This window comes from Musa acuminata, chromosome BXJ2-1 (assembly GCF_036884655.1).
Source record: "Musa acuminata AAA Group cultivar baxijiao chromosome BXJ2-1, Cavendish_Baxijiao_AAA, whole genome shotgun sequence".
NCBI lineage: Eukaryota > Viridiplantae > Streptophyta > Magnoliopsida > Zingiberales > Musaceae > Musa > Musa acuminata.
The window spans coordinates 5,112,238-5,125,923 of record NC_088338.1 but is presented as its reverse complement, the minus strand read 5'-3'; the positions used below and the strand labels follow the sequence as shown (position 1 = coordinate 5,125,923).

Genomic DNA, 13,686 nt, shown 5'->3' with positions numbered 1-13,686 from the left:
AAGCCCATATGTTATTTCTAACGAAAGAATCTCGGAGCGTTCACACAGGGACCTCTGAATGAACGGGCGCGATCTGTGATCGCGAAATCCTTCACTAATCAGAGGGCGTCCGTGATTGCGGGCCGCGACCGTCGCAACGACAGTCCATATTGGGGCAGGCTGTCGTGGCGAGGGCGTGGTTTGTTAGCGATAAGCGTACCAGGATCCGCCACGTGTCTCGAAGCAACTGTGGCGTTCCCCGACCAATCCTTGCGGCCCCTCCCCTATAAATCGAAGCCAATTAATCGGCAGCCTCTGTCAACAGCTAGTTCTTCACCCCTCACAGAAATCATGGCGGAGAAGCACTTCAAGTACGTGATCCTCGGCGGCGGCGTCGCAGCGGTGAGTCTCTGATCGCCTTTTCCCTGGTCTTCCCTCTTCTTCACACTCCTTTTCCAGTTTGGGTCCGTAGAATTTCCCAGATCCTTTTGATCTGGCTGGGAATAGTGATGTTTTTCGTTTAAGTTTCTCTCCACGTACTCTAAATATATGATCGGGTACTACAATAATCTTCCATCATCAGAGATACTAACGATTCAGTGTGTGATGATAGCTGCTGTCATTGCATTCTTCTTCCTTTGCATTTTCCCCAATTGCAGTTGTTGCAACAATATCAGGGTTTTTCACTTTGATTTTGCAGGGATATGCAGCTAGAGAGTTTGCGAAGCATGGCCTCAATCCAGGAGAATTGGCGATCATATCAAAAGAGGCGGTGTTGTGCTCTACCTTTTGATAAATTTCTCTTCACACTTTTTCAATAAATTATTGGCTTTTTTGGTGTTACAGTCGACAAATTGAGATGTTGTTGTATCCATACTAGCACTCCTTTCTAGGTTATAGACTTATAGTCGTGGTAAATTTTTACGGACGGAGTGGATAACACTGCTATGTGTGGTCTCACTGACTCAACGTAAATTTGTTCAGAAACAAAAAAAGATACATATGCATGACATTGATGCCTGTTGCTTTCTTTGCTTCTGATATCTAGATCTTTTATTGATATATCTCCAACGGGTGAAACGCAAATCAAACTCCCAATTCTGAACAAAACCATTAGAAAATTGAAATCTTCTACAACCTAAATGTCAGTCGTCATAGACATGAATTAAACATATTCTTCCCCACTAAAGGGAAAATGACTGATCAGAATCACTGGGAGTGGATAGCATATCTCAATCTTGCCTTGTATCACAAACAGAGACGGAGTCTGGTTGTAGGACTTGGTTGTGGTCTCAACCTTTTGAGCCCTAGGGAAGGCAGAGATGAAAAGAGGAGAATGTGTAAATGGTGAGTTGCTATGGTTGGGAATTGATCCTTTCTTTCGAGATTTGGGTGTAAAATATTATTATAGGAGCAGGAATCGGGGTGTGATGCAGTTGGGGATGGTCAACACTAATGGTGATTTGAAGGGAGGAAAAAGTGATCTTTTATGGCACGATGGAGATAAGGCTATTTCTCTTTAGGAGGAGTGCCTCAAATCCTTCATCTGCTTCATGGAATTTAGGAGGGTCAGGGATTAGACAACCCTATGATTTTCCTGTTTCATATGTTACTTGATAACTACACCTTTTTTTTCTCTTACTATGTATTTTCATGAGTATCTTAGGTTATAACTAGCGTATAACTTTCAAGACTAGGGATCATTATGGCATCCCAATCTGATTGTCATTGAGATCAGTCCAAGTAATAAGCAACTTGCTTGGGTTCAATGAGTTCTCTTCATTCTAACCTGAGTTCTGCATTTTTGAGCCTGACTCAGCTGAGTTTTTAAGCAATTGCCCCAGTTACGACTGAAGTTCACACTTAATTCTTTGGATATCTCTAGCTATTTGCATTGATAAGCAGCATGTTTATAGTGTGTTCTACTGAATTTGTGGGTGAACCAATCGAACCACCAGTCCAACCAGTGATCAGTGAATGGAAACTTGACCAGGTCATTGATAGCTTCAGTTCTAATAATTATGCTGAGCCTTTGGCATATCTTATTTTGCTTTACTTCAAATATATAGTAGCATTTTGTTGAACATATGAGGCATTCCATTTGTCTTCCTAGTCATAATGGTGTTGTTGTGGGTTCAGATATTGTTGAAAATTTTATAATTCAAATGAGATATTGTGCTTTTTATAGAACAAAGTTTGTGGTATGGTGGTAATTGGCCACAATCTAATTGTTTTGAGATTGTCTATTGAAAGATTTCGTAAAGAAGGTTTTTTCCCTAGATTTTGAACTATAGTCACTGAGCCAGCGACTGAAAAACAACATCTATCTGAGAAAAACTAAGTGGATTCTGAAAAGAAGCCCTTGCTTGAGATGGAAAACAATGTTTAATCATTACCATAGAAATAAGCTTGTTCTTTCTTTTCAAATTTTGAAGAGCAGTTGCACTAAACCATCACAATCCTTTGTTTCCTAGAAATTCTGCCTTCTTGTGAAGTTCTCCCCAAAAGATAGATTATCTAAAATATTCAGCAACAACAATAATAACAGCAATAAAACTGTAAGTCTCAATTCTTTGGGGTTGGTTACATAGATCTTTTGCCACCATTGAGATATATAAACTGTAAGTCAAGATATTTAAATCTTTATTTATACATTCTATCAAAATCCTTTTAGGTCTTCCTTTTTCTCTTCTCATGCCACTATCATTATGATTTTATCTCTTTTGACTATTGCATCCAGAGGTCTCCTAATGATGTGCCCATATCATCCTAAATGATTTTCTCTCATCTTATTCTCTATCAAAGCGATATACAGTTGTTCATGAATAAAATTATTATTTTTCCTATCTTTCCTAGTAATTCCACCACATTGATATAATTAATGGATACACCTCTTGAATATTTAGCAACCCTTCTACCAAATCTTCTCTTGACCAAATTATCTTTTGTAAGGACTCTATCATGATCTACTGGTCATCGAAAGGTTATAATCTCTAGAGGTCTATGAATCATGAATTTTTTAAGATTCTCCTCATATTGATGCTATTCCTTATCTCAGCATATCTTAGCACACCAAGAAATAGAACCTGTAAGTTCTCTTATTGCTGAAAGCAGCCAACTTACGTCGCTGTTAAATATCGTGAATGTCACTGCTAGTAAATCATTTCTGTTATAACCATGGCATTGTTGATTATTTCTTATATCTACTATTTTTATCACATTCCTTGAAGCACATTTCTTTGGCACATTGATTCTTAACAAGATAGTATCTTTCAGGTGGCTCCTTATGAACGACCAGCACTTAGCAAGGGATACCTCTTCCCTCAGGGTAGGTCAAAAGTTGTCATTATTAGTTGATTATGATGTTGTTTTTTATTGGTTTTCCAATAGATGTGTGTTTCCTTATGGTATCTCCTATTAAGTTTTTCTAATATTCAAAACCTGATGCCTTTTTTTAATCAGTTTTTGTGAATCAATACCTCCTCAACTGGGTAATGTACCAATTGACTTTTCCATTATTTAATTGGTGTATCTGCAAAAAGTTGTATTTGCATCAGTAGACTCGTGCAACCTGAGTCATAATCCCTGTATGTTGCACACACGACAAGTTGCATGCATCTTTAATTGATCCATTGAAATGCTTTCTTCATCGATGGACCTGCAGAAAAGCATCTACTTTTGTTATCTTTATTTATTTCAATTATATATTCTGAATTCACAGGCGCTGCAAGGCTCCCAGGCTTTCATGTTTGTGTAGGGAGTGGGGGAGAAAGACTACTTCCAGAGTGGTATTCAGAAAACGGTCAGTATTCATAATAAATACTTTTTTGTGGTATTTTGGTGTGCAGCACATGGAAACATGTGTCACATTGGAATCAGAATTGGCATTAAAATGGAAACTTTTGTGAAATCGGAATAAGACTATCCTGTCACATTGATTGTTTTGCATACTGTGAGATTGGAATTGGAATGACTTGAGTCTTTTACATTGTTGGTTTACAAATTTCAGAATTAGAATCAAAATTTAAACTGGTTACAATAATTATATATATTAATTTGCTGTAATTTTATTTATAGTATATATTTTTTATTTATTTTTATTTCATGTTATTTTATAATGTAAATGGTTCTCGTATCATTTTTACTATGTATCTACTTTTTATATTATACTTTTATATATACATTAAATTGTATTCTTGTTTTTTTATGTATTACTCTGTGTTATCCTTTATATATTTCATATATTTAAATGTTATTTTACATGCTTTACACATCTGTTTGTGGCTACAGGAATAGAACTGATTCTCAGCACTGAAATCGTAAAAGCAGATTTGGCTTCCAAGACTCTAACCAGTGCAGCTGGTGCAACCTTCACATATGATATTCTGATTATTGCCACTGGTTCTACTGTAAGTCAGTTGGATAAACTTAGCCAACCTTACAATATCTGGATCACATTGAGTTTAAAAGTGATCCAACTTAATGTTGTTTTTCACATGCCTTATATGCAGGTTATAAATCTCTCTGATTTTGGTACTCCTGGAGCAAATGCTAACAACATATTTTATCTAAGGGAAATCGATGATGCTGATAAGCTTGTGGCAGCAATAGAGACAAAGAAGAATGGAAAAGTTGTCATTGTTGGAGGAGGATACATTGGTCTTGAACTTAGTGCTGTTATGAAAATGAACAACTTCGATGTCACTATGGTGTACCCTGAGCCCTGGTGCAGTATGTTCCTTATAACCTACATCATATATTTTTTTGTTATTTGAACAAAATAAGATTTATAGAAACTAAGTATATGCTTAAAGGTAGTAATATTTGATCAACTTAGGCTTACCTTCTCATCGAATTTCAGACTGTTAATCCTGAGAGATCCGTTTCATATACATGGGGTTAGATTCTTGAATACAATAAAGTCCTAACATAGTTTATTTTTTCTTGCAGTGCCTAGGCTTTTTACTTCAGACATTGCTGCTTTCTATGAAGGTTATTATGCAAATAAGGGAGTAAAAATAGATAAAGGGACACTTGTTGTTGGATTTGATTCTGATGCCAATGGAGATGTAAGTTTTAAAGCACTATTGATACCCTACAGACAACATTCAAGGTTACATTTTTCTTCTCAGGCATTAGTTGATTAGTAGTTTCAATTATCAGGTAACATCAGTGAAGTTGAAAGATGGAAGAGTACTTGAAGCAGACATTGTAGTAGTTGGTGTTGGTGGTAGACCCCTTACAAAACTGTTCAAAGCCCAAGTCGAAGAGGAGAAAGGTGGAATCAAGGTTAAGTCAACTTTGTTGTCCCCTTTAAATATCACAGGAATAGGTGTTGTCATTATTTGCAATTGACCTTAACCATCTAGCTTTGTTCTGACTATTTAGCATACTGAATATTCACCTACCAGTTTCAATTTGCAACTGAATACTTACAACTTGATACTTTCTGAGTATCTTTATCATGCCCTTTTCATCTTCCGGTTGTGCATTGGAAAAGATGTTATTTTTGCATTTTTCTTCATATCCTGAGTTTAAGATATTGTTTGCGCTTTGTGCCTCTAAATTTCAATTGTAATCTACCTGCATGTTTATTTGTCTTTGTATTTATGATATATTTTATTCAAAAAGTTCTACAATATTCTTTGTGTTGCAGACTGACGGGTTCTTCCAAACAAGTGTTCCTGGAGTGTATGCTGTGGGAGACGTAGCTACCTTCCCCATGAAGCTATACAACGATATAAGGAGAGTCGAGCATGTCGATCATGCCAGAAAATCAGCAGAGCAGGCTGTCAAGGTTACTAGTAATCTTGTCGATTCCACTTTTTTTTTGTTTTCTCCTTTTCTCTTTAGAGAATGTTTTACACGCCTGCACTTAGTATCTATCGCTCATAAGCTGGATGGTCTTTGAGCCTTTTCTTTTAAACTTGAATCAGGCAATCAAGGCAAGTGAGGAAGGTAAAGTAATCGATGAATATGATTATCTTCCTTACTTCTATTCCCGCTCTTTTGATCTGTCATGGCAATTCTATGGAGACAATGTGGGAGAAACAGTTATGTTCGGTGACAACGACCCTGCATCAGCTAAACCAAAATTTGGCTCCTACTGGATCAAAGATGGAAAGCTGCTGGGGGCTTTCCTGGAAGGTGGATCACCAGATGAGACCAAGACAATAGCCAAGTTAGCAAGGCTGCAGCCCCAAGTCACAGACCTCGAACAACTGGCAAAGGAAGGCCTCTCATTTGCTTCCAAGATTTGAGTTGATAAAATTGTTCCATCGGCTTATAGATGGTCTTTGTTAACCTCAGAAGGTAACTGATGTTTCCTTCATGAGGTTGAATATTAATGAACTCGATTGGTCTGACGTACTCGATTGCATTACATTTATGTATGAATGTTATGACCATGGCATTAGATTTTCTTTATTCGTCTGCAGATAATTATGCTACGTTATGACAACATAACTGGCGAGACTTAATTATTGGATTACTCATTAGGACTCGACCAAGGTTTGAACGTGAGAAGATCATATGGGTCCTGACCTGACCATAATTCAGGCTCTTCCAAATCGTCCCAACATTTCGTAGAAAACCCTCTAACGATTACTCCTCGATCATTTAACTGTACGAACAATCATTGGATCAATAAAAAAAAATTTGGCAAAGTTCAAACAAAGTAGATGTGTTACCATTCAAATATTATATGACATGATGGTAAATCATAATTTTCCATTGAAATCAGATAATTGGGAGGAATCTTTCTATAGCACCAATAAATTGTTTGTTGTTCTATTTGGCTTGTGCGATTCCGGTGTTTGTGTGTTACGATAACACGGTACGTTCATGCATCCGTTTTCCTCGAGTCCTATAACAACCGCAAGAAGCCAAGTAAAACCAACCACCAAATGTCACATATGTCATCATCGGGTAAGAAGGTATCTATTTTTTGGATTTATCTTCCAATACTAAATATTAGCCGAACCCATAAACAGAGATAAGACGAAACCATTAGGTTTTTGGGTTGTGTGTGTGCGCGTGAGCAGGCCGGCCCAAATTACATAGGGGACAGTAGGAGAACTCTTTATAAGCTCCCATGCGCCGTTGGGTAATCATCGACGGTCAGGATAAGCTAGGGCAAAACCACGCGTATCCGTGTTCATCGCTGATTTGGGGAGGAGGGCATCACCTGCCCTCGTCTCAGTCGCTCCGGGAGGGGGGAAGAACGCGAAATCCGTCATCCACCCAACTCAGTTGCGATTCTCGAGGGTACTATGCCTTCCTCCTTTCTCTCGTCTTCCTGATTTCTCGGTCTTGTGATTAATTTCCCCTTGTTTTCTTTCCCTGATCTCGGAAGCGAGCCCTAGTCTTGATGTGTCGAGGGGCGAACTCACGATCTGGATTGGGATCTTACATGAGGCACTTTCTTTAGGGCTTTAGCTTGTAATATTTAAGGTTTGATTTATAGGATTTTACTTTTGATCGATTCCACGAGCAAAGATCGCATTTCCGTAGTTAGGTCTTTTCTCCACTTGCATAGTTGTGTAGATGTTCACATAAAGAGTCGATGTTGTACGGCTGGCTTGGTCGCTTGTTGACGGATGGTGGCTAGTGGCTGTGTGCTGCCTTGCGGTTGTACTGGATACATGTTTATCATCTGAAGAATATTTTTATCTTTTGTGCGCACTTCAGTAGGGGATTTGTCTGCTAAGCCGCTTTATATTAGACCAGAGAAAGGCCATTTTAGGATTATATGTGTGATATTCTCGTCACTCCTTTTACCATGAACGAATGATTTTGATTAGACATGGAGGCCAATGGAAATAGTAGTTGAAGGGATATGAAGACTGATTGATACTTGAATCTATGATGTAGAGTAGTCGTTTTTAGTGTTCTTATTTTTGTTGCCATGATTAAATATTAATATGCATAAGAGAGGGCAAACTTTTGTTCCATGGGAGGGTTGTTATTTTGCAACCTAAATGACCGCGTAGCACAAGACTGCGCATGTTGGACATCCCAGCTTTCGTGCTAAGCCACTGTATTTTACTTGATCACTGCATAGACATAAGAAAGGCCACTTGAGGATTATTTGTGTGATACTGCTCTCTTGGCACTTTTTTTCCGCTCTGAATGAGTTATGTTAGACCTGTGAGTAACCTATTATCTGTTTTCTCATAAAAGGAATGAATTTTTTGTCTGTCAATTATGCTTTATGACATGCATTATTTGCCTATATGACTGCTGTAGCAAGATTTCTTGTTTCGCGGAATCTTAGTAGAGTATGATTAAGGTATTGAAATCGAATTAAAATTTGTGCACAATTTTAGTTGTTTTAAGTTATGAATCCAGTTGATGTTCTTCTGTTTCCGTTTTTCATTTCTCCATGAAGGCTTACATAATAACTTTTTCAAAGTAGTTTGGAAGTTATATTGTTCATATGTTGTTAATCTAGTTAGTGATTAGCGACCATATGCATCTTTGGTTGCATTTCTGGATAGACCATTTGCAAATTGCTACGTTTGCTGGAATAGGATAGTGGGCATTTATTTATTCGAAGGCAGGGACTGAAATATCTTCTTTTGCTTTTCCCCAATTGAAGAAAATGACTTGTGTGGTGTTAAGATTCTGGGATTCATTATGAAGTTTGAAACAACTAGTGAGGAAGAACAGATTACAAGACCTTATGAACAAAGAAGAGTTTGCTTCATCATCTTCTCTGTTATTGCATTAGCCTTTTAGAGGAGGATGATGTTGGGATAAAACACTTACTGATCATCTTGCTATTACATGGTTTAGAAATAAAATGTCTTGAAATTACATCATCTTCTAAGCCCCTAGACATTTCAGAAAGTTTTCAATACAAGTCTGTTTATTGGGTCTCATGCATCATACTGTTCATGAAGATTGCCTTCCTATTCAGTTGAGTGAAACCTAAATTCTAGCCTTCTAGTTCGTTTCCTGATAATGGTAATCAGGTATGTCTTTTTTGATTTCATGAGAGACTACTACGTTTTCATTCTTTCATATAGTCATCGCTAGAATTTATTTCTAATATGATGGTATATGTGCACTATGTCTTTTGCTTTTTTAGCTGCTGCATTTAATCATCATTTGCCAAAAATTGTAGAAAATGTTCTGTTGTTATATCACTTCAGGAACAATAATATTTTCCTTTGTTACTAATTTAAGTTTTCAGGTTTCGTTGGGAAGTCAGAGTGTCAAGCTTAGGTTTGTTCAAATGGGGGATGCAGAAAGTGCCTTACCTGCATCCAAGAAGAGGGTCGCTGGAAGACAACTATCAAAGGATGACCCTGATCCTGATGAAGATGCTCCTGAGGCAGAGATGGGTACTTTCAAAAAAGCCAGTGAGGAAGTAATGGCTACTAGAAGAATACTGAAGGTTCGGCGCAATCAGCCACCAGCAGCTGCTGCTTCAAATCCTTTTGCTGGAATTCGTTTAGTGGCTCCAGTGGACTCCAGTGCGGAAGCAACTAATAAAGTTGAGCAACCTGAAACTGGTGGTTGTACAAAACCTGTAGGAGAACAAAATGATACTAATGAGGACAGCTTAATTACTGATGCGGGTAAAGGAAGTGAAATTAGTGATTCTATTAACGAAATTGAGAAAACGAAAGAGAGTAGCGAGAAATTGGATGTGAAACCTGAACCATCATCAGCACCGGGTGATGATAAGGTGAAAAATGATGAAATCGAAGAGAAACCCCAACCTGTGGACGCCAGTAAAGATGCCAAAGAAGGTGGGGTAAAAACTGATAGTGGAGGTATAGATGAAACAAATGGGGTTGACCTCAAAGAAACTGAGAAGGAAGCTAAAGAAACGACAGAAGAAGCTGGAGATAAAACTGAGAATGAAGAAAAGGAAAGTGAGAAAGAAGTGGAGGAAAATGATCAAAAAGATCCTGCTGAACCTGATGCACCTCTGAATTCATTTCAGCAATTATCAAGTAGCCAAAATGCCTTTTCAGGGCTTGCAGGAACTGGATTCTCAACTTCTTCTTTTGCCTTTGGAAGCTTTGCCAAGGAAGGATCCAAGTTTGGAACAAGTTTTGCATCTCCTTTTGCATTCAAGAGTGAAAGTTCATTATTTTCCTTCGGTACCGGGAGTGCTAATAATGGGGACTCTTCCTTGCCATCGCTGGGGGCTGCACCAGATGCCTCTAAGAGTGTGAAACTCTTGGAGGTGCCTGTTGAGACAGGCGAAGAGAACGAGAGAGCAGTTTTTACTGCTGATGCCATAATGTACGAGTATTTGGACGGAGGGTGGAAGGAGAGGGGCAAGGGAGAGCTTAAGATAAATATCTCAGCATCAGATGTGGAAAAGGCAAGGCTTGTTATGCGATCCAAGGGTAATTATAGGCTGATCTTGAATGCAAACCTTTACCCAGACATGTCCCTCACCGACATGGACAAGAGAGGCATTACTTTTGCTTGCATTAATAGCACTGGAGAAGGAAAGGATGGCCTGACTACTGTTGCTCTCAAGTTCAAGGACAGCAGCATTGTGCAAGAGTTTCGTGAATCAGTTGTGGCACATAAAGGCCAGAAAGCGCCTATTTCGGAACCTAACGAATCATCCAAGGAGTCTGATGATTGATTTGGTAAATCTGCCATATTGGTTCAAACTTTCTGAATGAACATGGTAACGGCTCAATCTCTCTTTTGATATTTCCGTTAATGGTCTCGCTTAAACATGATTTCTTAAGCTGTTTGAGTTGTAAACTTTTGGCCATTCACAAGTGTCAACTTGTTTTGTTAATTTTAGTATTATGAGCAAACACCTCAACGTTTTACGAACTTTACGAGACACACAAACTCACAATTTCGATTACATCATATCCGCAAGTTATCTGCTGGTTCATTCGAATGTTATGCCATGCCGTTTTCCACTGGTTGTTGCATAACATCAGAACATGATTCCTCTTCTGAAATACTTTGTTATCAATTTAAGAGCTCAGCTTGCTTCTTTAACATAGAGAAACAGGTTTGAGTCTTCCTGGAGTTGCCTTGTCTAGGAATTGATTTGTTGGCTTTTTAAACAGCCAAGATTGCATATATGGTAAAGATTAGGAATTCTCTGTAGGATTTATTTCTTAATATACAGAATATGAGTCAGATGTCTGAGAGAAACAATTCTTTGTAGGCTTTAGGTAGGCATTGACATAAAATGAACAAATGATCGCAATGTTTAGACTTTGATATAGGGGTGTCTTCTATAACAATCAGTGATCAGATTTCTTTTATCTTTTTTTATAATGTCAACTAGAATCCTTCTTAACCTTCTGATGCCCCCAACTGTGTATTGACCTCCCACCCCTCTTGCTAATCCGTCATGAATAAGCTAATCATCATCATTATCATCATAAAAAAAAGCACTTTTTTTTGCCTGTTAATGTTAATCGCCCTATCATGGCTGGTGAAATAAAATTCTTAAGGAGTGTCTTTTTTTTATTTGAAAAAAAATCGGAAAAGAACAGTTAAAAACTTTTTTTTCTGGTTTTTCTAACAAACAATTATGGGAAAAGTTTTCCATGGGAAACAATTTCCCCTGGAATTTTCCTCAATCAAACGCACTTGAAAAAAATAAGTATGTGAGCATCACTAAGCAGAAAATAATCAAACGCATAATTTGATCAAAGAACATTGTAGAGATAAGAAGAAGAAGCAAAGACTATGTCTAGCTTTCAATATCGACAAACGAGATGTTGTAGCAAGTGTCATCTGAAGTAATTAGGAGATTAAAAATAAAAATCAATAAATTAAAGGTGATTTTTACGTTATTAAATGGGTTAGGCAGATTTCAGTAAATTAATTACCTTTAGAATAGATTTCGTGACGTGTGTATTAGATGCTGCTGCCTAAACATAAGAGCACCACAGTAACCATGACATAGATATACGAAGATGAGATACCGATAGAGATTCTATTCTATTCTATTCTATTCTATTCTATTCGAGCGAGTGTATTGCATAATTATTTATTAATTAAATATTAGGTGAAATAAAGAGGGACAGATGCATGATTGGAACTCGTGACCTTATAAGTATGTAAAAAGATGGAAGGTAATAACTGCACAAGAAGAAGAAGAAGAAGACGACGCCCTCAAGATCGCTCAATTGGTACACACCCCTTCTCTTACGTGATTAGCATCGGAAGAGTTGGTTCTGTGTTGGTGTAAACAACTTTTTTAGCCGTGGCCTTGAGGCCGACGCGGCTTGGTTCGGGTCTGAATGTTGGGGGATCTGGCGCGGTACTCCTTGGGACAGCTGGGGTGACCGGTCGCGACGGTCCGGAGGGGACGTGGCGTGGGAGGTGAAGCCTTGGCGTGGCGTCGGGAAGGTATGACCTCGCCCTTGTTCCTGCACACAGGTCGGGTCGGGAGCTCGACCCGACCTCTCCGACGATCAAGTTAGGAGAAGTGGTAGGGAGCTGTCCTCTTTCCCCCCTTGCCTGTTTAGAGTGCAAGGGTATTTATAGGGAAGCTTACCGTTACCTGATGTTTCCGCCTGTGTGAGGCAGGGTCGTACCTCTGATGGCGTCTGACACCGTTATTGACGTTGTGTGGAGAACCGGATCGTTGCAGGGTATGGGCGAGGGTCGGTAGTCGTCCTGCCCTGCCATGTTCAGGCGTGCGGGGTTGGAAGTCGTTGCCTGATAGCGGGTGACATCAGCGCGAGTCGAGTCAGCGTTATTGCTTTCCTCATCGGGCAGAGTGGCGCCCAGGTGGGGCCGTCGTCGTGACACATCATGTCGTCTTTATTTCCGCTATCAGGTTCCATGAATCCCATGCCACAGATCTCAGGTACGTAACGGAAGACTAATGTTCATACTGAACTCGTACCAGCAGCCAAATAAGTTACATATCGGATGTAGAATGCAAACTTATCACTGAAACAGTACATGAAAAAGGTAAAATCTTCATCAGCAGGTAATACTTGGCTTCCAAACCAGAAACAAAAACAAATACAGGAGCAGAGAAAACACTGTAGCCTCATTTTCCATCTCCATCACAAGGATCCTCAGCTGATGTCTGTCTGTCTCTCTATGTTTGCTTTAGCTTCTTGGTAACCAAGAATGCCACCCCTGCGGCAGCGATGACCACGCCCGATATCATGAGAACGGACATCAGTCTGCTGCCGAGATCGCTCTTCTCAGCCTCCGCTGCTGCTCCTGATCTCGGCCTCGCCTCAGCCTCCTCCTTCCCACATACACTATGTCAGAGAAGAAGAAGAACAAGGATTCGAGTGTATTAGAGTACGTAACAGTACCACCTTGCACTGCTTGGCGGTTGAGATGTCGGTGGAGATGGGATCGACGGGGAACTCGTCAGGCTTCTCGCGGTTCAGCTCCTGTGCGGGGTTGGCCGGAGGGAAAGCTCGATCGTCGCCGGCCTTCGCCTTCGTGCTTGCCATCGGTCTTCTCTCTCTCTCTCCACCTTCCGCGAGTGGTATTGCGCTTGGGTTGCGTTCTGAGATTGCTCCTCGCTTTCTCCTACCAAGTGGGGGAAGAGAGAGAGAGAGAGAGAGACCGCAGACAACGGCGTAATGAACGGAAGAACGAAACAGTCGGACTTCCTCGTTTCCTCCACCACTCTCATAAAAAAACAAAGGCTTTATATATATATATATATATATATATATATATATATATATATATATATATATATGAAATTTATAAAAAAAGTATGAT

General features: G+C 39.3%; 2 protein-coding genes across 4 annotated transcripts; both read left to right on the top strand.

Annotated features, from left to right (window-relative positions):
- Nucleotides 1–289: 289 nt before the first annotated feature.
- On the top strand, nucleotides 290–6,405 carry LOC135598559 (monodehydroascorbate reductase 3, cytosolic). The gene is made up of 10 exons (XM_065092571.1): nucleotides 290–381; nucleotides 680–751; nucleotides 3,256–3,307; nucleotides 3,701–3,781; nucleotides 4,270–4,388; nucleotides 4,491–4,710; nucleotides 4,930–5,048; nucleotides 5,143–5,268; nucleotides 5,636–5,776; nucleotides 5,916–6,405. The coding sequence occupies exons 1-10, from the start codon at nucleotides 331–333 to the stop codon at nucleotides 6,237–6,239; spliced, it is 1,305 nt and encodes a 434-aa protein (XP_064948643.1). The 5' UTR covers nucleotides 290–330; the 3' UTR covers nucleotides 6,240–6,405.
- Nucleotides 6,406–7,083: 678 nt separating this feature from the next.
- Nucleotides 7,084–10,794, top strand: LOC103983608 (nuclear pore complex protein NUP50B). 3 transcript variants are annotated; one of them, XM_009400854.3, is made up of 2 exons: nucleotides 7,084–7,245; nucleotides 9,169–10,794. In XM_009400854.3, the coding sequence occupies exon 2, from the start codon at nucleotides 9,218–9,220 to the stop codon at nucleotides 10,592–10,594; it is 1,377 nt and encodes a 458-aa protein (XP_009399129.3). In that variant the 5' UTR covers nucleotides 7,084–7,245; nucleotides 9,169–9,217; the 3' UTR covers nucleotides 10,595–10,794. The 3 variants fall into 3 exon arrangements, with proteins under 3 accessions (XP_009399129.3, XP_009399137.2, XP_064948642.1); XM_009400862.3 differs by having other exon boundaries at nucleotides 7,110–7,245; nucleotides 9,176–10,794; XM_065092570.1 differs by having other exon boundaries at nucleotides 7,114–7,245; nucleotides 9,194–10,794.
- The last annotated feature ends 2,892 nt before the right edge of the window (nucleotides 10,795–13,686 follow it).